This window comes from Monomorium pharaonis, chromosome 6, assembly GCF_013373865.1.
Source record: "Monomorium pharaonis isolate MP-MQ-018 chromosome 6, ASM1337386v2, whole genome shotgun sequence".
In the NCBI taxonomy this organism is placed as follows: Eukaryota; Metazoa; Arthropoda; class Insecta; order Hymenoptera; family Formicidae; genus Monomorium; species Monomorium pharaonis.
In genome coordinates, this window is record NC_050472.1 from 1,050,925 (window position 1) to 1,076,550 (window position 25,626).

The window sequence follows — 25,626 nt, forward strand, 5'->3', positions numbered from 1 at the left end:
GATTTCATATGTATTTCTTGTAAAGATTTAGAAATTCTTTTCCAAAATTAAAGTACACATATTAATATCAATCTGTGAATTAAATTTCATATTGAGAACGAAAAAAATTTTTCTCATATTGCTCTACTTATCGACTTTTTACACGTATATGTATAACTTAAATTTTCGTTTTCTCAGTTTCCGATTTGCAGAATGCGAATCTTTTTTTTAAGGCTTCTAATCTTATTTCTAATTGCACGATATTGTTCTTGAAAATTTTTTCTAGGGGGCAACGGAATCATTTTATACATATAAACTGTAGATTTTTTATATAAAGCAAATATTGTCATTAAGTGACTAATAAATAACAATTTTTTTTAACTTAACAGAAAATTGTATGTCGCCTCCTTTATTTTTGTGCGTACTTTAATCGTGTAAAAGGATTTTGCATTTTGTTATTCCATTTTGAAAATCTTAATTCGCAAAAAAATGTCGGTAACTCTGTCACTCCAGGATCCCCTTAATCTGAAATATTATTAAAAGGAATTTAACTATTTAATTTGAATAATAATTTGAAAAAAATTTTCTTAATCTTTTTTACTAACAAGAACTCGATTAATCGAGTGTAGATACTACTAATTATCGAATAAAGTATATTTCTAACAACTTTCTGATACTAAATACACATCTCTCGTGAGCAGATAGAGCGATTTAAACAGAATAAAAAAAGTCCTTCACTAATTGACGAATTTTTCAATAATGTCAATAATTTCAAAATTTTTCGTAAATTAGTGATAAGTTAATTAAGTTTTGTAAATTAGTGATAAGTTAATAAATTTTAAATTTATTAGTCAATAAATAAATTGTGACTATGCATGTCAGTGGAACAGCGTTATTTATAAAGTTCTTTCAAATACCTTATCATGTTCCTAGTAATTGTAAACACTGCTTCTCATCACTGTTTCAAATCACGCAAATGCATGATAATTCGCAGTTCTTTATTAATCTATTTCTAATTAATTATTGAGAAATTGACAGAACTGTAAAGGACTTTTTTCAGCTTAACCCACTTTATCTGCTTACAAGAGACGATGCGTTTACTACTTCATAATATATGTATAAGTATTTATACAAAATCTTTAATACGTAAAAGAACTGTGTAATATTTATATAATATTTTTATAATTTCTTTTTTAAACTAAACTCTTTTTCACTCGTTCATTTATCGTGAAATATAATAGTAGTATTTTGCGTTCATTCATTCATTCACTCATTCTCATTCATAATAAACTCATACAGGAATATATTTTTATAGTAATATATTGCATGAAAAAAATAAAATTAAAATTTTTTTGAGAATTTTATTACATTTTTATTTTTAATTTAATCATGTCTTTGGTAAAAATTTTTTTTAGAATTCTTCATATAATTTTACAAAATTTTTATATAAATTTAACATAAAAAAAATTTTTTTGATTAGAACTTTTTAGAAAATGTTTCAGATTTTTTAAAATTTGAATTGAAATTGGAAATATCATGAATTGGAAATTTTCAAAAGTGCCAAAAAATTTACATTTTTCTAAAATTATATAAAATTATACAGATAAAATATTCTCCAAAATCGTTTTTTTAATAATTTCTAAAACAATTTATAAAATCTGAAGAAATGTAATTTATTTTTTCAGAAATCTTTAAATTTAAATGTAAACATTTTTTTAAAATATAAGACTAATGAGAAGTATTTTTTTATTAGGAATGTTTGGTATGAAAATCTGCATGTAATCTTATTAAGAATTTTGTTTGGAATTAATTCTACATGATCAAATATGCAGAAGAGAGATTTGAAATGTCTTGTATCACAAGAGGGAGTATTATGGCAGGTCGGTAGCAACAGAGGTGAGGCGGGGTGGAGCTCGAAGGAGGGATGAATGGAACGGCAGCGCTACGACGCAGCGTTGGGGCTGGTGCGGGCGCCATCAGTGGTGGAGCCATTGAGCCAGCACCCATCGCCACTCTGGTCGTATACAAGGACGACGCTGGATTTGGAATGAAAGTCTCTGGCGACAATCCGGTCTACGTTCAATCCGTTAAGGAAGGTTCGCATAAAATTTTTACGTTTGTATTGATGATTTGCATCTCTCAGGAGACTGCAGGATTCTTTTCAAATCATGAAAGCATTTCTCTTGAGAGACAATACACACACTGACATTTAATTTTTAAAATGTAAAATATCTCGTAAAAACTATTGATTTTGTGATAACTCTACTTTAAATATCTTTGTATGCAGAGTAATTAAAATTATATTGTGTAAAAAAAATCATATTTTTATTTACACAATGGTGACTTTTAGAGTTTAAAAACTTAAAAAAAAATTTTTTTTTTGAAAATCGATTTTTGCCGTTATTTTTTCTTTTTTTCTTTTTTCCTTTCTTCCCTCCTCCCTTTCACACACACGCACACACAAACACACACACACATACACACACACCATATAATTTGCTGTATGATATTCAAATTTCTTAATTCCTTATCTTATGTATTATAATTGTGGTAAGTATACATATGTATACTTGTTTTTGTAAATTATTTATGTTTTTACAAGAACGATGTGTTTTGTAGGTGGTGCAGCAGCAAGAGCTGGTCTTCATGCGGGCGATAAAATAATCAAGGTGAATACATGATAATAAAGTTTATTAGATAAAAAGTAACAAGAAAATCGTTAATGTAGATTATTAAGTACTTTTTCCTTTTCCTTAGATGTATTATGTGTCTTCATTGTGTAGCTCTTCGTGAGTCTCTGGAAAATTTTATTTATTAGAAGTTTAGTGTAGCATAATTGCATTTTTGTCTTGTGCTTGTACTACCTATTGTAATACAATTATTGTATAATTAATTGTTTACATTTTTAGCTGTATATTTAATTTTTCACTTAGATTTTATATAACAAAACTGATTGATACAGTTTTGATTTTTATTTGACAAGCATTACAACATTAATAACTTAAGCGTTACAAATCATTGTTTTAAATTAAAAAAGATTTTTTGACATAGTGTAATTGCATATTATATTTTAAATCAAATTTCTATATCCTTTTGTTCTGTATCTTCATATCTTTCTTTTTTTTTACTTTTTTTGCACTGCTTTTTTACTTACACTCAATTCAATACTAAATAAATTACTAAGAAGAGTATAAAAAAGAAGTGTCATAAAGAACGTGTAAAGAATGAAGAAAAAATTAATTATTTGTGAATTAATTTGAACGGAATATTTAATTTATAATTCTCCTTTTATTAAAATATCTAAAACAAAAAATATTAGTATAATATAATATACTAGTATTATGTCTCTAAGGGCTGGTTGTTCCAACTTCTTGATAAATTTACCTATCAGATAAATATATGTTTGTCTTTATTTAAGAAAAGAAATGAAGATAGACACATGCTTACCTGGTAGGTAAATTTACCAAGAAGTTGGAACAACCGGCCCTAAGATATGTTAATTATTATTACAAGTGTTATATAAAAGACATTATAATAGTATTTTTATGTTGAAGGTGAATGGAGTCAATGTGATGCAATCTACGCATACTGATGTGGTTCAGCTCATAAAATGTAAGTATTTTTATTTTTTAAAGTCATGTTAATTTATTAAATTATTGATATTGCAAAATATAGTAATGTCATTATATTAAAAAAATGGATTCTAATATTTGTATAATACGACAAATAAATTGTTGAATAAGATAAAGGAATTATTACAGAAAATATACTGAGAGTAAAAGGTCAATATTAAAAAAGATGATTTTCATGCTTTTAAGAGAAGAAAATAAAAAACTTATGTAATTTTTAAAAAACAATGACATCATTAAAGACTTTAAAAGACAAGGAGAAATTGTAAAAATCCAAATGTAAAGTTGTCGTATCTGTAATGAATTACAAATATAGTATTAATTTGGAATATCACTGTACAGCAAATGATTTAAGACAGTAAATTATTTTTAAAAAAGTAGTACGTAAATGTTGTAGCAAATAAAAAAATATTTTACCGACTAAATCGGTGTATTATATCAAAATGCTGAAAAACTAAAAAAGAATATATTAAAAATGTTATTATTATTAATGAAAGAAATGAGTAGGAAATTTAAGTAAAAAAGTAATTTTAATTAAGATTGTATTTTTTATAATATCATATAGGATATCTTAAATTTTGTTACAAATTGTGTTTTAATAATAATAATGTATTGAGAGACTCTTAATAATTGAAAGTCAGTACATACATACATTTTTTCTCAAAATTTTATCGAAAAGAATTGTTATTTGTCAATGACTTTACATAGAGTCACACATTCAAAAACTCGAAGCATGAGAATTACGTCTAATGATGTAAGCATGCGAGTTTATAGCGGTGACTGCTTCAGTCGACCATTATACACTCGTCTCGATCACGTAGAGATGTAATGCGTATGTACACGTGTTTACAGTTTTGTACGTACTTGTCTCGTATAGACATCGCAAAATTGTGTGGTATTATGAGCGGTATGATCGCAACTTATATCGCATATTTATTAATTCTTAATAGTTGATATTTGGTGTGTGTTGTAATTTTGTCTATGTGTAATAAACGATGATGATTAAAATACATCGAATCACTTGGAACAGGTACGAACATGACAATTATGAATTATTTTTAATATTATTAAATTAAGAAATTCTCAAAAATCTTGAAAATTATGAAAATTGTTAACATCTTGAAAATTTGTTAAAAATCAATGTTATAGATCACAAACTTTAATATATTTGATGTAACATTTATATAAAAATTATATAATTTTATACAATTGTTAATCTAGCTGCTAAATTTAGTACACATATGTAATAGATATATATTTTTTCCATCTTGTTTAAAATTATTTTTTAAAAATATATTAAGCTGTTATTTATAAAAAGTTACTTATTGTATATTAAAGATACTTAAAGCTTATATCACACATGCTTATATGAATTTTTATTATATAAAAAATTCTTTTAAATTTGGAAAAATGTTAAAATATTCTTCTATATATGAAACTTAATTTTGTTTGTAAAAAAGTTTTACAAATATTGCATGTTTAGATAAAATTTTATTCTATAAGTAATAGAGAGAAATATGTACATTTATTTTACAATATCTTTATTTTAATTCTCTCGCACTTCTTCTTTTCTCTCTCTCTCTCTCTCTCTCTCTCTCTCTCTCTCTCTCTCTCTCTCTCTCTCTCTCTCTTTCTCAGATATAAATAACAATTTTATTCTCAAGAATTTTTCAAACATTTTAGGTATTACATTTAAATATTACATTAAATAAATGTACTTATTTAAACCAAATCTAATTTTTGTATAATTGAATTGCTTGGAAACTTAAAGGAGAGCTTTGAGAATTCGTGATTATACGTCTGTACTTATGACTGCATGTGTGTGCCAAAGATGAGTCAAGTTTATTTCTTGGCGCGTGTTTATCATCTATGAGATATTTCTTAATGATGTTACAAGCCATAGATAGTGATTCCATTTATTAAATAACAATTTAATTATTATATGATACATTCAATATTCTCAATTAAAATGAACAAAGTGATTAATTAGTATTTTTCTTTTTAATATTTTTAAGCATTAAATTTGTATTATTAAAAAAAAATGTATTAAATTTAATATTAAATTTATACTATTTGATAAAAATTCCCGAATTTTAAATATATATTTAAATTATAGCTATATTTTTGTAGAAAATAAAAAAAACAAAGAAAAGCAAGAAAACATAAATATTCTCAAAATATTAAAATTTTTAATAAATAATATGAGAATTATTAAATTTGGTTTTAAATAATAAAGTATTTAAGAAAGTAGAGATGGTTAGCTTATAGTCGATTAAATTGGCAAATATTTATTGAGAAATTACAAATGTAGCACTTTCTTATTTACCTACTGGTGATCAAAAGTTCTATTAATTAATAAAGTATTTATTTTAAAATTATTTTAGCTTAAAGTATATGAAGAACAATTTAATTTATTTTTAAAAAGCATTAAAAAATTGATATTTTATTTATTTTGAGTATGTCCTTTCCATGAACTTTGTTACAGCATCGACGCAAGTAGTACTGACAGTGCAGCAGAAACCAGTGACGTCGAGTGGCGCGGCAGCAGTAGCAGCGATAGCGACAGCGACCACAGCAACAACAACTTCCGGTCTACAAGTTGGGGTGGTTGGTGTTACAAGTCAACAGCATCCACGTCCGGTTAGTCTATCGGCAGCCGGAAGCATGTCACCCTCGCAGCCAGCGACTTCTCTTCACAGAGCGTCCACTGCACCAGCAGGCAGTGCTTCGTGCAATACTCGAATCACAGGCCCGCAACCAGTCGACGTAAGTGAAAACCATTTCTACGAGGCGAGCAAAAATAGAATGGATAAAATTTAAACAGTGCTTTTAAATGACGAAGTAATACGAAAATTGTTGTAAAATTACAATTAAGGGATTTTCGTTTTTCGATTAGTGTTATATTCAATATAATGAAAAAGGGAGGAACTTTTTTGTTTCCGAGGAAAAAGTTATCTTTTGTTGAGTTATGTAGTTAAAAGAATGTGTATGTAACAGATGATTTAATCTATAATTTGTTCTTTACGAACATCACTTCTTTTTCAGCTCGAAAAGAAGCGGCAGTTGGAAACGCAGAGAGTTCATACATTCCAGCTTATGTTGGAAAAAGAACAGAGTTACGTAGATAAATTACGGAGCGAATTGGCAAAAGCTGGCACCGGCAGTAGCAGCACTAACGTTACGGCTCTGCAAGCAGAGCTAGCGGGTGCTGAGAGAAGAGTACGCACATTGCAGGAACAACTCGCAGCGATTAGCACAAATGAACAGGTCTGCATTTGACTTTTTTCTATCCATTTCTTTGTATATTAAATTTGTTCAACTATCGATTTTCTATATGCGTTTCTATCAGAAATCTTCTATTATTTAACGCATTTAAGAGTATAAATGTTGCATATTGAACAAAATGACATCACACACAATTTGAGGAAAAAATTTATTTTAAATAATTCTAATGAACATATTTATAGGTAAATGTTTATTAAGTGACTGTTTATAATATGTATGTTTTCGCTGAAAAAATATAAATGTATTAATCAAAATTGCGTTATACAATGTAAAAATTTAAAGAATGATTATTACTTAAAAATAATATTATAATATACAAATCTTTAAATCTTTTTGGGAAAAACGTTCTTCTGTTTCAAATTGATGTTATAAGCATCAGTAATTGTTTTGTTGGTATATTAATATTATATATTAATATAAAATATATAACTTGTGTGAAATGTTAATATAAATAATTCTCGCATTTATACTTCTTTCCTTTAAATGTTATAAAAAAAGAGATTAAACATAATAACAGTTTTTTTTATATATTTTTAATTTATTTTTTCAATTCAATTTTTCGTTTCAAATTCTTTCCTTTTTTCCTTTCCATTAGAACAAATAACAAACTAAGCTATCAATTGATCTATCATGCACCAAAGCTTTTGCTTACTCTTGCTAACACATCATTGTGTTTTACAGCTTTGCCTTCTTTGGTAACAGCAACTCTTTGTTGTGTCTTACAGCTTTGTTCATTGGTAACAAACACTTCGTGCTCCTCGGGTTATTGTCCACCCTCGAACAACGGCAGTGGCGCAGACGTACCGCCCCCACTGCCGTCTCGCAAATCCTTATCCATGCAAAGTCTCTCTCCACCGCCCTTACCTCCCAGACCTCCACCCACTATGCAAAATACAGTCCAACCGGAGCTGGACCGGCATCTGCTGATTCACTTAACGCCTTCAAGCATCAATCAGGGTATTTCTAACTCTGTAAGTAACCTAATTGTCCAATAGTTACATTGATTTCCTTTGTGCCCGTTTTATTTTCACTGATTTGTACGTACTTTATACGCCACAGAAATATTTCAGGAACATTGAAAATATGTTATTCTATATAGGACATAATAAATAAATTAGAAAATTTTTATTAGAAGTTAGAGTTTAAAAACTTTATATTTCACTATTAAAAATAATTGTGCATTGTATGTATTTAGAATTATTTTGCTTACTGATACTAACATACAAATAATCTATTGTGCCTACATAATCTAACTTTTTGATTAAAATAAATATATAATATTTAAACTTACATGAAAAAAAAATTAAATTGAATAAAGAGTAGAGAAAGAAAGAAAAAGAGAGAGAGAGAAGAAAATATTAGTATACACTATATATATATATATATATATATATATATGCATGTTTGTAATCTATAAAATTAAGTTATTTATACAGCTAAATACTAACAAAATATTATGCAGGTACAACAGTGGTTACCCTGCTCAAACAGTTCGATAGAAATTGATAGAAACATATAGAAATTTGATAGAAATTTAATATGATTTTATCTGAATCTATAATTTCTATCGGACACTAGATTTCATACTAGATAGAAAAGTTATAAAATTCTATCGTATCTAAATCAAGCGACTAAAACTTTATCTGAATATAGGTACTTTCCTATGTAATCTTGTCTAATTATCACTGAATATAAAAGTTAGGGCCGCCGCACAGACTTCTGCATAATACAAAATGCATAATGCATAAGAGAATTAACCAGAGGTCTTTATTTCTATCCTGGGGAATGAATACGGGCCAATATATTTAAAGGATACAATACGATACAGAAATATAGGAAGTCTATCATATATTTTAGATAAATCTAATATTTACGAACCAAAAACACGATTCAATTAGATAGAATTTTTCCTTATCTATCGATCTTTTGAACAGGGTAGATTCCTAAGAAATACGTATTACGTGAAATGTTATACGGGACTAAAAATAAAATGGTTTGATTCTAAGAACTAACAAAAACATTATTTTGCTTTTATAACTATCAGAAATGTGTTTACCAAAAATATGTATTTATTATTTATTAAAAATATTAATAATTGATTAAACATATTAATGTTAAATAATTGCACGCTAATTGTTTTCTTCTTCATGTTGTTAAGCACAATTAAACACTTTATTACAAAATATCTTCTGAAATTTCTTCTGCACCATGCAGATGTTAATATTTTGCTTTTTGGAAACGCTATAAATTTAGTTTGCTTGCATCTTTTTTCACAAATCTTTATACGTTTGTGTTATTCGAGATTTTTCTAATTCTCTTTTGTTTGCATTAGAACGTACCCGTTTTGTTTTATACAGAGATTATCTGTATGTATATAAAATTAAACTCATTTTATTTCTTCTATTATCTTCAAGTAAATCGTGTATTTCAAACATATAAATAATTTTTGTATGTATTGTAAAAAAAATTATTTTACAAAAAAAGTGTAGTTTATTGTGTAGAAATATTTTTAGAGTGATTTATTTTAGGCGTCTATCTTAAATATTTCGAAAAGAATGTACAGAAAAAATCGCTTTGCGTCGAGGACTTCTTTGAATACAGGAGTAGGAATTTGCTTCAAGAAATACTTCAAATATTTCAAAATTATTTTTATTTTTTCTAATAAAGTTTTATTAGATAGAACTTTTATTATTTTATTAAATAGAACTTTTATTATAAACAGAATTTTCTGTTTTATTCTGAATATAAAATTAAAAAATGAAAAGATTGCAAATTTTATATATTTTATTTTGATTTATTTTTTTTCTAATGTAAAAAATAAAATATCTTCTAAACAAATTGCGTTTCTATTTAATTTAATTTTACCTTAATATATTTATACGTACAAAACAATGAGAAAAACTTATATATATGAAAATGTTTTATCTATAAAAAAGATAGAAATTATTTCAAAACCCTTCAAAATGCTTTATCTGGATCGTGTTTATCATAGAACGTTCTTTAGATTTTTTTTAAATTATAAATACATTATTTTTTAATTATTTAAAATTATTGTATTAAAACATAATTATCTTTAGGAAGTATTTTACTCTTCTATATATTTTTTTATTTTACATACATGAACTATAATAATCCGTTATGAATTTTAGCTTTCTCAAGATGCCAATTTGAGCGCCTCGAATGCGTTCAATAAACATCAACGAACAAAATCCAGCCCGGAACAATTGGGGACAACGGCAATGTCTCCGTCGGAAGACAGTAGGAGTTTAATCGCCTATGAATCAATGAATGACTTGTTACCTCCGAGACATGACGGACATAATGACATTGATACCAATGAATTACCTCGTGTTACACCACCGGGAACACCGCCGCCACCGTATCCTGCCCCCGTTTTAGGGCAAGACATTTTTTCATCTACATTAAATGATGTAAATATTTTGTTAGCCTTAAACCTATATTTATATACATTGCATCATTCATCGTTTAACGTTAGACAAACAACAAAGATGAACGATGTACCATGCGTATCATGCGTGAAACGAAACGCAGCCGAGGTCTTATTTATCCTCTCTTTATTTCCTTGTTTTTTCATATAATATGAGAGCTTGATCAAATTCTGAAAATAAGTTTATAATTATTATATAGACATTATTAAATTTTTAAACAATTATTACACATATTACATTTAAATTATTATTATAAACAATTATTTTTTTCTATATTAATATTTATCTAGAAAGAATTTATCAAGAAATTTTTTAAATAACTCATTTAAATTTTATTATTTATTATTTTGAAGATAGCAATGTTAAAAACTTTTGTTAAAACATATGAATGAAAAATTATATAACCTCTTTCTATTTTTTAAATTGGAAAATCTTTTTAATTATCAAGTTTCTTTTTGATTTTTTATTATACTATATTGGATAATATAGTCAGATTCAAAAAAATTGTTTAAATTTTATTTTTACACTATATAATGAAATAAATTTTTGTGATTGCAATATTTATAATTGCAATAAAGATTAGAAATATTACAGATATATTAATAAGTTTTATTACATTTATTACATTTGCTTATATATTTTATTTATACAATTTATTATATTTAAATATATTTACACACAGGGAAGAGATACAAAAAAGTGTTTTCTTTATATTTTTATCATGAAAATAATTTAATAATATAATGGATTTACAAATAATTTTATGTATCATCTAGGATAATTTAAAATTACAATTATACTTTTCTTATTTTTCTTATGATAACAGACACTCGCAACTGATATCATTCCTGGACTGCCAGCGTTCCAACAGCCAATTATGTCGATGGAAGAAGATGATGTTAGCGATCAAGAAATCGTAAGTTAGTCACAAATTTATGTAGGAAATGCTTGTTAAAAATTTTGAATATTGATTTACTGATTTATGGATGCTTTAGGGTCAATTGGAAGATCATGGACCGTTCCAATCTTTATCTAGGCTATGGGGACATCATGCACATCTTGCTGTATTTATTAATTATGTATTATCTAATAGCGATCCTTCTAGTTTGGTATGTACAATTGTTCCTAATTATTTGTTAATCTACTTGAATTATTTTGTTTTAAAATGACTTTTTACGACAAAGATATATGAAACGTTTATTTTAATATTTTTTTCAGTTATTTTATTTAGTAACTGATTTATACAAGGAAGGAAATGCCAAAGAAATGAAAAAATGGGCATATGAAATTCATTCTAGTTTTCTAGTACCTGGTGCGGTAAGTTAAAATTCAATGCATAATATAAAAAATTCCCTAAATTATTTATAATTAAAAAAAAAGTGATTATTATGTTTATCATACATTCTTTTTATAACATGCAATTATATTTTATTTATATTTGATTAATATTTGACTATATGTTAAAATTCCAGCATTATTTTTTACATTTGTTTTTATGCAAATATTAATTAATGTAATAATTACCTCTTTGTTTAGCCATTACGTCTACATAATGTAGATGAGATTGTCGCGAATGAAATTGACGATGTCCTCTTGAAAGAATCTGATAAAGAAGAAATTCTCAGAAAGGTATGATTTAAAATAAAACGGTAGAAATTAGTGTACAGTTAGTAATTCTTATTTAGAACACTATAATGGAAAAATATTGTGAATACTTTTATGATGTTTTATATTTTAAATAGTAATTTTTTAGCTTAATTTCGACTGTTTCTTTATATAGATATTTTGGAAGGCACGTACTAGAGCGAAGGAAGAATTGAATGAACAATTGACGCATTTCCAACAAAAAAGAACTGCGGGATTAGCCACGATCTTCGGTCCGACTGATATCTCGCTTGACGAGAGCATATCTGATAAAGCGCGCGAAACCAAAATTATTGAGACGTATCTTCTGCCGAAAATGGAACCTTATTTGTAAGGCTTTATTTATATACAGAATTTACAATTTTTTAAATGAGGCTATCATTAAATATAAAAACAATAATTAAAATATAATAACAGCAATTTGTTGTCTGCCGTTAAGTTGAATAAAATGATAGTGCAACAATAGTATATTTAGTTGACAAATATTAAAGAGAATAAAAACAAGTGATATATTTGACAGGCATAGTAGATTTTAAAATGTCATAAATATTAAGTAATTGAAGTCCATAAATATTTACGGTCATATTTGGATAAGATTTTTTAAAATTTGGAACATAACATAAACTATTATAACAATGTTTTCTATCATTAATTTATGTAAAGATCCTGGCGCAAATATAATATTAATTATTATATTGTGTTTAAAATTTATAAATATATATTAAAATTGATAAGTATATTAAATATATGTCAAAATAAATTATTTTTTTAATTAATTTGTTTTATAGCTTTTTCAATTAATCACGTCAAAATGATAAACTATTTAATATAATAGCTTTATTTATAGAGATAAATAAGATTGATTAAATCATGCACAAATTTTTTCTATACTATCATTTTATTTTATAATTGTAGCTTGTGTTGATTCCTGGAATCATTTTATAATTGTTTGGTATTTAAGATAAATATTATTAATAATATAAAAGAATATGTTGATACTGACGATAACTAATATAAAAGGTTCACATTATTATGTTCGATTGTAATATAGTTGTAACATAAAAGATTTTTGAAAAATTTCAGGGAAGACATAGAGAAAGAACATGTGGATTTGCGACTCTTCACGACGGCAGCCGGTCTGGCTACGATATTGATAAAGATCTTTCAGTTACGACCAGTATGGATCGATCGAGTGCCTACCTTTGTTGCAAAAGATAAATCTAACATCAAAGCGAGGCTGCTTACTGGGAAATCGCGTAAGATAACAATCAGAGGACATCATTTTGTAGCGCATCAGTATTTCACGACAACTTATTGCAATCATTGTCAACTTATTATTGGCGGTATTGGTCCTCAAGGATATTTATGTGGTATGTAAAACGTATAGTATAAATTTTCCAAGATTTTTATTGAATAAAAATAGAGAATTCTTTTAAAAATTAATTTCTATAAATGACAAAAGTTTAATTGAAAAAGTTACAGTTACAGTTATCATTAATAATATAATTGATCATATTTTTAGTAATAACATTAATAGTGATATTAATATTAATAACAAATATTAATTATACACTTTATAAAATTAATATATTTATATATATAATAATTTTAAAACATTGTTATACGTCAATGTTAAACTTTAAAATAAATTATTCTGGTGTTTATATACGTATGTGTGTATGTATGTACCTGTGCGCGCGATTATATAAATATATAAATCAATTAAAGTGTTATCACTTACAAAGCTGCTTTTTATAAATACAGTCAATGATAATAAAATTACATGATTTAGTAATTGTTGATTGACAGATTGTTCTCTCAGTGTACATCGACAATGTGTTCGTGTAATAGAAGAAAGTTGTCCTGGTCCTTTAATGCGAAAGGAAAAGGCCAATGACAGAATCAGTAAATTGATGGAGCGCATTCGACCGGAAAGAAAACCTCCATCATCTCATCATCATTATCATCATCATCATCATTCCCAGAATCATATATCGCATCGTAAGTTTAGCTTTTGATATTTTATGTAAACAGTATTATTGCTCAGTGAAACTTTAACTATGAGACGGATATAAACAATTAGTTTGTTAATTATTTAGCTTTTAGTATTGTAAGTTTGATAGTTTAAAATGATTAAGAATAATGCGATATGAGTTAAACATTATGATATCAATTCACAAAAATTAATATAATTTTATTTTAATATGTATTTTATTTATATTATAAATGGTCTATTTTGTTACAAAAAGAAAATTGTAAGGTTAAAAGGATGATTATAGTAGTTGCAAATTTCCGTAAAAGAACATTTTTTTAATAAAGATATTATTTGCGCAACAAGTTAATGATAATTTAGATTTATATTATCTTCGTTGATTTTTAAAATAAAACTTATTAATTTATATTTTTGCAGTTGATAAAATTAAAAAAAATGAAGACGATTCTGGTACATTAACGGATGGAGAAAATGGTGAGTCCTTGTTTTTTACTTTTTTTACTTCTTACTCTCCTAAAGGCAAGTTTGTGAAATTTTAGTAATTAAATAAAAACAAAGAATAGATTTGTATGAATACATTACGTTGGTACAGTTAACACAAAAAAACTATAAATTCGTTGTTTAAAGTAAAAGTATTTGGTTTTATTTTTGATAAAGTGAATAATGTTTATTTTTAATCAGTTTCAAGTTTTACGAATTGTTTCTATCATGAAATTTGTTGATCTATTGTGTATACGTTTTATTAATTTTAGCGCTCTTTTTTTCTTGTAAGAAGAAATTTCCATAAAAAAAATTCTTAATTTTAATTTTTTTTTAAGATTAATGATTAGCCCCTTAAACTATAGTTCAGAAATGAGTTACTATGTATAGAACATTTTCTCACATTATGTCGATAACCGCACTGACTTCTTATAGCTCTATTTATCATGCACTAAATTATATATAAAGTTAATCTTTCTAAGTCAATAATACGGATTACTAAAATCACTTCCGCAAAAAATAGCGCAGAAGCCAAACGTCTAGAAACATAATCAAAGGATTAATTATTATAATAGAAATTATTTTTTACTTTTATTTGCAAATTACAATTCGATTATTGAACAACCAAGAAAATAAGTTTAGTTCTGTTTTTAAATTTAAGCTATTCTAGTCTATTAACACACTTATATTTTTAGGTGAACATCGTGCAGGTAACTTGGCTGGAAACATTCGTAACAGTTGCGAGAGAATGCGAATTTCTAATTTGGGAGGAACCAATGAGCATATTGATAATATGGATAATCCTTCACGAGAAGATATTTCCGAAATGTACGTATCTAATTGCATTTGTTTCTATCCATATTTCTACTTTTATAGAAATTATGATGATGTACACTTGTTTATATTTTTTATACTTTTGAGTAAAGTTGTCAGTATTTATGTTTTTAATTAAATTTTGTCTTAAATTATGTCTTGCTTATGTCTTAAAATTTTAGAACAGTTCTATATTCGTAATTTTTATTTGTATCTTATTATTTTATTTTTTGTTTTGATTTTTTATAAACTTTAATAAAATTAAATTTATTTTTAAATTTATTTGAACTCAAATTACACGCACGCGCACCCACACATCAATTTGAGAATTATAACATATCAAGATTAATATAAGAGAATTTTTTTTATCGAAAAGCATATTGCGTATGTTATTTAAATACAAAATTCATATCAATTACCTAATTTTATTTTTATATACTATATATACATGTATTGAATATAAAGTTAATTAATTCGTTCAAATTTTTCTACGTCTGAATCATTTTTAATTTTTTTGCACTTTAAATTTTAAGTTTTAATTTTTTAAAGTTTTACTATCAAATATTCTTAATTTATTATATTATAGGATCTAAATTTTTTTATGCAATAATATTGAATATTAAGATTAGTAATATTATTTTATAAAAACGCTTTGTTTAGGTTGTGAAAATTAATTTACGGTTTATGAATTACGATTACTTAGGGTTCAGCAAAATATTTCCAGTAAGCCAAAGACGTCAAACATCAACAGGTCTGAAAGTTACAAGGAACGGATACATCATAAGGTAACTAGATTATTTATAGAAAAATACTCCAACCTCGTAATAAAATACTACAATGGCAATAAATTTATTTTATTATATCAAAATTAACCCTTTGCGGCACACATTTTTTTATTAATCGGATTTTTATGAAAATTGGTGTAGAAAGGTTTTTAGGGTCGCTGATTACGAATCTGCCATCAGATTTCAACGATTCTTTTTCAAAATTGCGGATTTCATATGGCAAGTCATGATTTTGAGTATTTTTTATCGGTTTTTTTATGGAAATAGGTATACAGGGATTTTTCAAAATACTGATTACGAATTCACCATCAGATTTCAACGATTTTTCTTCAAAATGGTGAATCCAATATGGCGATTTACGATTTTGAGTATTTTTATAGGTTTTTTATGGAAATTGATATATTGAATTTTTTAGGGTCGGAATGTTGAAAAATTTCGGACTTTCTTACTTTTTTTTTACAAAAACAGATGTACAGAACTAGCTTTTTTAGGTTGATTATGTGTAGATCAGATTTTTTAAATTTAAATATGGAAAATTTCAAATAATGAGTGATAAAAAATGTTTTTTTGAGATTATATATTTTTTCATTTTTTCGACAATGGTACATAGAACATAAAATTTTTTCATAAAAGAAACCGCACTTAGTTTACTTCAGAGACACGAACATGGACGTGGCGGTCATTGTCTCCATTTTCTTTTTTTTTGTATTTTTGTATTTTACAATTTTTTTTTCCCACAATTTACTTTTTTTATTACAGTTAGCACAGCAAATCAATTTTTATATTCGTAATTAGCATTTTGAAAAATCCCTGTATATTTCCATAAAAAACCGATAAAAAATACTCAAAATCTCCATATTGGATTCGCCATAAAAAAAAATCGTCGAAATCTGATGGTGGATTCGTAATCAGCGTTCTGAAAAATCCCCGTATACCAATTTTTATAAAAAACCAATAAAAAACACTCAAAATCGTAAATCGTCATATTGGATCGCCATTTTGAAAAAGAATCGTCGAAATCTGATAGCGGATTCGTAATCAGCGACCCAAAAAACCTCTGTATACTGATTTTCACAGCTTCATGATTCTTCCTTCTTTCTGACATACATTTTTTGTAAAAAACACACACTTTTTTTCACTTTATTTATTTATATAACAAAATTAACTAATAATAAAGGAAAATTATACCTTACCAAATATTACTAAGACTCTTACTAAAGTAAAATTACAAGAAAAAGTAATAAAATACAGTATTTGGTGTTCGAAAAATTAAAGAAATGACTTCAAGATAGGTGGTCGATATATCGACCACCGTGCCGCAAAGGGTTAAGAGAAATGAAATTTAATATGATTTTTATTAAAAAAAATACTGGTCATAATTGTAATATATAATTTTAATTATAAAGAATTTATCCCTTAAATTCGACTGTAAAATTAAATATATTTTTATATGAGCTGTAGAATTAAATACTTTTATCTTTACAATGACTAATTTTATAATCTCTCAAATTATTGATTTTTTCTTCCTAAGCATCTGATATTATTATTATTATATTATAATTATTAAATTTATAATCATAAATTAACATTTTCTGCATATTTTTTGAATGTTTCTTAATATTTCAAAATCTGTAAATTATATATAAATTAGACAGCATATGTTGCTACGTTCTTCGATGATAAAAAGATAAATGCTAATATTTCATTTAAACTAATTTCAATAAATTTTCTATATTTTTCGTTTAAACTTGTAATTTGAAATTAAAATTATATTTTTTAATTGTGCAGCGACAATTGAGGGAGAAGAGGAAAACCAGTGATCCGAATCTGTCTAAAACAAAGTGAGTAGTTTTATCGTAATAAATATTTATAATAATTATTAAAAGTGACTGTGTGAATACTTTATATACTATATATTAATAAATATCATAAATTAAATAAAACTTTGAAATTTGCATAGTGTTACGTGCAATGTTTTCTTTGCACATGTTAAATTAATCTCACGGTTTATAACATGGAGGAATAAGGTAACAGGAGGGAGTGACAGGACGAGGGGAATTGGCAGCGGACAGAAGGGGGGAGTAGGCGCGAAACTCTATAGTCAAGTCCAAAAGTTTAAGTGTAGGATATATATTGGATATTATGTTTGACGTCATATGGTATAAGAATAGGACAGCCAATCAGGTTCTTTACCTCTCCTTTCGCAGTTTGCAATACCCCTCTCACCCTAACACTCCCTTTTACTTTATTCCTCCATGGTTTATAACTTGTATTTGGAAACAAAATTTTAATATATTCTATACTAAAAAAAGAGTTTTACAGATTTTACTAATTTATATAGATAATAATATACAGACAAAAATGATTTTTATGTATAGTAAAAGAGAAAAGTTTACAAATTTTTTGCTATAAACGACAAAATCTTTTATTTTAAAGCAACTGTCTTCATCTTGTTAATAGTCATTTTAATATTGATAGTTATTTATTTGCATTTATTTTTGTACTAATTAAATTTTCTATATTGATTTTATAATTCAAGATTATTTATTACATTAGCATTCAAGGAATTTACAAACTTTTATATATAAGATTAAAAATTTACTTAATTTGTGGGAGATATAAAATTGGTCTTTTATAATTTATCTTATAAAAAAATTATTATAATTGATATACAATACGGTATGTTATATGCAAGTATATTATATATACAGAGTTGGGTACATTACAATTTTTTCTGTACTAAACTACAGACCTAAGATATTTGTGCGGTGTAATTTGTTGCGCCATGTATGAGGAGTAAAACGTTTTCTCTCGCGCTATCACATCGATAAAAAGCACCTCGCTATTTACGACTATTACCGTACCGTTAAAAATGGCATTCAACCGGATGCCTGGACCAGGCAAGCTACCCGTCCGTCCGCATGACACGCAGGTCTGCGGACTTTTGGCAGCGTTCTCTTTTTCCTACCTCACCTCTTTTCCCCTCTCCCGTCGTTTTTCCATGATAAACGTACGCGAAGAGCGCAGACTCGGGCCAGCGTTCGCTCATCTCGTTTCCTTCTGTCATACATGAAGGTGTGTGTACGAAACCGTCGTTCAGAAGGCCTTCAGTATGACATTAAACGTTCAATTCCGCGGATGGCTATTGCGTCGTTTCGACGGCACGAAACACCCACGCTCCTGGGGAGCTTTTGAAACAGCTCTCCCTTTAGTCCGGTCGAAAGCTCGATTACGCCGTTGCTGTTCTCATTTCGCTTGTGTACCGCGCGTCACTCTCGAGCCTCTTTTCTTAATTTATTCGTTACTGAAATATTAAGAATTGTGCTAAATGATTGGCGCGATTCAAATATATGTGGATATGTGGATTAAGAATACGGAAATCATGCACAAATTCCTGGAAAATTTAATGACAACATCGGTGATTAAATTTTCAATTATTAAAGACTTATAAAAAAGAAAAAGCAAATTGATTTGCTCACTGAAAACTCACTTACTCATTAAATTCAGTATATACATTAAATATCTTCTGAAGATTTTGTCCAAATATCATATCTGTTAACTTACTTAAAATACTTTAAATTGATGAACATGATAAATATATTTAAATTTTTTTATAATTATAATAATTGTTAATGTTTCTTAATTAAACTATAGCTACCATTTTTATTTTGTGCATATTGCAAGATACCGAGATAGTTTTATATGTACACATATATCATAGTTCTACTTGAAAGTACTCAGAAAGTGTGTGTGTATGTGTGTGTGTGCGTGCGTATGTGTGTGTGATATTATCAAAACAAACTGATTTTATTTTATTATGCTTTCATTTAAAATTGTTTAAAAGTCTATGCATTTTCGATGATTTATTTTGCATATCGCTTACTAAGATGTTTGTATGTACAAGCTTTTTGCTGAAATTAATAGTTCTGTAATAGAAGTAAAATCTTCAGTAAACATTTGATTAAAGCTCACATCTCATTAATTTATGATATTATTTTACATAATATCCCATCGAATATTTATGTTTTTAATTTTTTCGTATTTTTATAATTTCATAGGAAGCCCTACGTGGAAAGCGCGCGCGCGCGCGCGCGGTGTGTGTGTGTGTGTGTGTGTGTGTGTGTGTGTGTGTGTGTGTGTGTGTGTGTGTGTGTGTGTGTGTGTGACGAGAAACGGTATTTCTATAAGAATTTTTTAAAAACTTGAAAATTAGTTTTATTCCTTTCTAATACAACTTACAATATTTAGCGAGGTATCTTGGCAAAGATTATTATTTCCTTTGTATTAACAATTAAAACAAGTCTAAGTATGAGAATTTTTTTTAATGGAACGCAAACAATAAGTTTAAAATTACAAAACTCATCGTTTTTTATATCATAAAATTAGTTAAGAGGATAATTTAATAAATGTACCTCCGTAAATATCTTAAATCCTTGAAACGCACAGTTGTTGCTCTTCAAATATTTGACTAATTTCAATGCCAAGGAGCATATTGATAAATGGCATGTTGATATATACATTTGCAGCAATTCTCGATAGAATTGGGTACTTAAAAAGTTAATAACTTTGAACTTAATTTAGTCAATTTTAAATGAGTTAATTTTTAATTAGTTATTTTTAAAACTAATTATTTTTTAAATACAAAAACTTTTTAACTTTTCTCAAGTTAAAAATTTACACACATAAAAGAATATATTCCTGTATAAAAATAATATTTCTTTGTTTTATTTCATATATGTATAACTCAAATTATAAATAAAATAATTTTTTGATGATTCATATAGTAATTGTTTTGCTGCTAGGACCTGGATGCATGGACATCATTTTAACTTTAAGTGAGACTTAAATGTGTATGTGTTTTTATTTAAAGAGAAAGATAAAGACAAATATATGTTTAAGTCTTGCTTAAAACCATATTGTATAACAATATCAAAACAATATCGGTGCAATTGAGCTTTAGAGTAATATAATTTTTTAAAACCTACGACATTACAACAAATTTAATATAAATATTACTTCTTAAAGTTAACTTTTGATTTAACTTGATTTAATCTTCACACTTTTAATGTAATTAAATTAATTGTATAAATTAGTTTTAACTTACTTTAGTTTAAAAAGAATATCAACTTTCCCAATTCTGCATTTAAAGTATTTCGAAATGATTATAAAAGTCACGAAAAAGCTGTATTACACTCATGGTTACTTACATACGGTCAGAAAATTAAAAAAAAATACTGTAAATGTAGTTTGTTTTATTGGCAGTGTAACATAAACAATAACAGAGTTTGAGTTGGAAGTTTCCTGTGTGATGTTCGCTGTTGCATCTCGAATATTGCAACATCACAATTTAAGGAGGTTCAACTTCAAAGTTACTAACTTTCAATTAGACATGTGTTTTATGACACAGGAACTTTTGGTATTGTTACTCTTCAAAAAAATAGTAATTAAAATTTACGTATAAAAACATAAAAACAATAATTTGTTACTTAAAAATATTTTCTTTATAATATGAGTAAATATTGACGTGGAGAAAATTAGAAGAGTTATTTGTAATTCTATTCTAATGATTTAAATGTAAGCAACCATTGTGATATTTTCATTAATGTAACGTCATATTTGAGAGAACTATGTAATTAATTTAAATGAATGTTTCATTGTATTTACACGAAAATGACGACATGATGAAATTAAATCTTTTATTTCTAATATGTTCTTTTAACTCCATTCTCTTTTTCACGAATATAGATTTTTCAAAATTCTTATATCTTGCATGCGATTAAATCACAACTGTCACATAAATCTCTCTCTCTCTCTCTCTCTCTCTCTCAATGCTATTAAAATAAATTATGGTGAAAACTATTTGAAAAATTTTGGGTAAATTTTTGATATATTAATTATAAACTTATTCTTAAAATTTGATTAAGTTTTTGAGTAAAAATATTGAATAATTTCCTTAAAAAACGTACGAATGTATTCAAATTAAAGCTATAGAAATATGTTAATCTTTGAAATACTGGTGTAATAACAATTATGCCTAAATGTACAAATTTTAGAATACTTTATTGGTCATTCTTCATTTAAATCTTAGACTCGAAATTCTTTATTTAAAAATTACTACATATCTCGAAATTGTGATGGTATCTTAATCTCAATAATTTACCGTTGTTTGTCACAGTTGAGAACATCTTACATATTCTACAGCAAAATCGAGAATAGGAAATGTTTTCAGGCATAACACATTCGCTTGAAAGTTTAGACAAAAGACTCGAACAAATCGTGTGACTAAATTGTTTGAACTGCTTGAAATAGAAATACTCGGTGGTTAACTCGAATTCTCTTCAATTGATCTGATTAAATTAAAAATTCTATTAAATAGTTTTAATGTTAAGAAAAATATAAAATTTACAATTTATTTATATTTTTACTGACATTTAAATTGGAAGTTTATTTTAAAAAATCGATAATAGTTTAAAAGAAAAAGGACCGATTCGTTTTATCAAGGTGGTCCAATATGTGTGCACGTTGGTAAACCGAATGATGTCAGAGCCACGGATATGTCTTGGCTTTTATTTCCGAAGCGATCGATACCTTCGAATCAATACGACTGTACAGGATGTTCCTCACTGAGCGCATTTTCTTTGAACTGTAGATTTTTCGATTCTTTAGCACAGTGTGATTTCTCGAAACTATTGATATAAACGTTTCAAAGAAGATATACAATGTTTAGTTATTAGTTCGGTTTTGGATAACTTTTTAAGGTCATTTTCAATTTTTAAATAAGAACTCTTATTTTTTATTATATGTAGTCTTATAGTTGATATCAAAACATTTTTGGAATATAGATTACAAATCTGTTTTTTAATGATAACTTTTCAAATCATGTTTTCAACATTTATGTTTAAATCGACACTAACGTTACACTAAAGATACACAAATGTATCTCTTCATATGAAGAGAATTGTCTCTTGGGATTTACTTTTTTACTCTTACAAAATCATATTAATCGTGTAACATTTTGAAGAATTTTACTGTGTGTGCGTGCGTGCGTGCGTGTGTGTAGTCAATTTCAATAAAATTTAGTAAAATTCTTTGAAATCCATTTTGTCCCACGATTATGGTTTTAGAGGTAAATTCTAAAAATAAAAATTCTCTCCGTATAAAGATATATCTATGTATTAACCTCCCTTTTTTTTAAAGAAAAACTTGCGAATACTTTATGTATTCTACATTTTCTTTAAAGGTCTCTCTATTGAGAGATGCAATTTAGATTTAAATGTCAGTGTATTGCTACACGACCTTCGGTATTGAACCGGCAACCTTTAAAGTCATCGCTATTTCATCACGCGCGAAAGTACATCTGCTAATCTGAACATTTTCGATATACATGTGAGGCTCACTAAAGTGTGACGATACAAACTGACAAAAAAGTTCGAGAAGCGCCGACCGCTTAGATAATGCAAGGTTTCTTACGTCGCGTGATGTGACGGACTCTCTGAAACTCTCGAACGAGTTAAGGAAAAACAAAGAAATGAGGCAGCGCGGCTCGCGACGCGTTCGCCCTCGAACCGCGTCTAACGACAGAGGCTCCGTCGTTGATCCGTCACTACTGGAGTCGGCCTCGCGTCCAGATCAGTTGGCCAATATCGTCATTTCAAACAAGTATTCAGATGCCGACGAAAACGACACCGAAGTGCACGTCGAAGCATCGAACGATGATGCCACTATTGCCATTGCACGCGAATATCCGCATTGCTTTAACGAACGACGTACGAGGTCTGAAAGGTATTTTTTTTTACAGCAGGGGAGATTATATTCTTATATTTCCCACACACAGCAGAACATTCCAATAACGTTACAACGTTATTATGATGTTGGAATATTGTAATGTTGATTCAATATTGTTAAAATGTTCAACCCCGTATGTGTTAGACAAGTTAATTATCATTACTTTTAATGAAAATTTTATTGCAGACGAATGAAGGGAAATAAAAGAAAACTATACGTGTTTTACATATTATTTAGAACAATTATCAAGATTTTTCAAAAGTTAATATTTACATAATACGGGGTCTAAACTTAACATCTAAAACAGTTGTAATGATTTAAAAAATAAATAAATAATTTAATTTACAGATCAATCAAATGATTATGATCAACGAAATTTTTTAATCGAGATTATAATTTTCGACAGATAGAAAAATATCAACATTTTTAAAAATATAAATTAAAATAAAATTAATAAATTAAATAATTTAAAATACACTTCATAAATTTTATATTTCAAAATATTCTAACATTTGTAAAATGTTTACCTTTTGATGTCTTTATTTTATATTCTTACCCACAAAGACGGATAGAAAAAATTAGTTTGATAATTTTATTTCTGTACAGAGAAAATATATGTTCCAGTATTGGAATGTGATAAGATTTTCTATACAATTATGTGTTTTCTTTATATTATCTTGTTTTAGTTCGTATGTCGTCAATTAGTTTCTAGTTTATGAAATTTTATAAAATACATTTTAAAGGAATATTATAAATTACGATTTTAAGGAACTCAATTCTAAAAATTAAACAACTAAAATAATATTGTTTTGTTAGACTTTTGATTCCAAAAAAGATAAATATTACATTTAAAAATTATACCATGTATAGTATTGATTAAGATAATACTTTTTGTTCACACTAGTATTTTTTTATACAATATTGTTATTAGAAATATATCTCAAATTATTAATATCGTGTCTACTTTGTATTTCATTACGTATGAAAAGTTTTGAATAAAAAAAAAGAATTGCAATATTTTTCATATCATGAAAGAAAAAAAGTTTCAAAATATAAATATTCTATCTTGATGCATGTGTGCATGAAAGCCTCAATTTGAAAAATTTTTTTAAACATGAGGAAATGATTGAAAGACTAAGTTTTTTATATTGTGCATTTTTATGGCTTTTTTCAACGATATATATTTGCATATATATGTTACCTTTATATACATTCTATACATTTTTGTTCATAAATTTAGAAACATTTGAAAATTCTGACATGTCATAAATAGTTAATATATTATAATATTTTGAATTAAAAGAAAATAAAATTGTAAAATTTCAAAACTTTGAAAATGTTTCAAGAAAATTATGTGAATCAACACATTATCATTTTTTCTTTTTTCTATAAACTCTTTAATTTCATATATAAGTAAGAGTATAATTTGAATATGCAGAAACTGTGTATCTGTACAAACACAACGCGCGCGCGCGCACACACACACACACAAAGAATTTAATAAATTAAATTTCAGCCAAATTTTATAATTTTATTTCAATATTGTAACAGTTATGTAAACAGCTCAATACGTTTAATATTTTAACAATTGTTTTGATATTATATCAATATTAAATATTAGTATTAAAAGTTCTAGATCTTGAAAGATATTTTCTATTTGATATTTTGTCGTCTCAATTCATAAAAATGGTTATTGAGTATTAAGAATATATTTTTCTTGATAAAACTATGCAATTTTTCTTATTGCATTTTTTTTCACATAAGCAAATTATTTGTTTAGCGCT

The 25,626-nt window shown here is 26.6% G+C and overlaps 1 protein-coding gene across 7 annotated transcripts in view; it reads left to right on the forward strand.

Annotated features, from left to right (window-relative positions):
• The window catches only part of LOC105834570 (rho guanine nucleotide exchange factor 11), a 38,386-nt gene that overhangs the window by 3,246 nt on the left and 9,514 nt on the right, over positions 1 to 25,626 (forward strand). For 3 of the 7 annotated variants that reach the window (XM_036288072.1, XM_036288074.1, XM_036288075.1), the window contains exons 2-19: positions 1,860 to 2,075; positions 2,599 to 2,648; positions 3,534 to 3,591; positions 6,094 to 6,374; positions 6,654 to 6,875; positions 7,619 to 7,864; positions 10,043 to 10,324; positions 11,169 to 11,258; positions 11,338 to 11,451; positions 11,561 to 11,659; positions 11,879 to 11,971; positions 12,123 to 12,316; positions 13,070 to 13,356; positions 13,796 to 13,987; positions 14,397 to 14,453; positions 15,155 to 15,287; positions 15,976 to 16,057; positions 17,846 to 17,898. In XM_036288072.1, the coding sequence (XP_036143965.1) occupies positions 1,904 to 2,075; positions 2,599 to 2,648; positions 3,534 to 3,591; positions 6,094 to 6,374; positions 6,654 to 6,875; positions 7,619 to 7,864; positions 10,043 to 10,324; positions 11,169 to 11,258; positions 11,338 to 11,451; positions 11,561 to 11,659; positions 11,879 to 11,971; positions 12,123 to 12,316; positions 13,070 to 13,356; positions 13,796 to 13,987; positions 14,397 to 14,453; positions 15,155 to 15,287; positions 15,976 to 16,057; positions 17,846 to 17,898 (2,705 nt within the window). In that variant the 5' untranslated portion in view covers positions 1,860 to 1,903. Of the gene's footprint in view, positions 1 to 1,842; positions 2,076 to 2,598; positions 2,649 to 3,533; positions 3,592 to 6,093; positions 6,375 to 6,653; positions 6,876 to 7,618; positions 7,865 to 10,042; positions 10,325 to 11,168; positions 11,259 to 11,337; positions 11,452 to 11,560; positions 11,660 to 11,878; positions 11,972 to 12,122; positions 12,317 to 13,069; positions 13,357 to 13,795; positions 13,988 to 14,396; positions 14,454 to 15,154; positions 15,288 to 15,975; positions 16,058 to 17,845; positions 17,899 to 25,626 lie in introns of all 7 variants that reach the window. The other 4 variants (XM_036288077.1, XM_036288078.1, XM_036288073.1 and 1 more) reach the window with 3 other exon arrangements.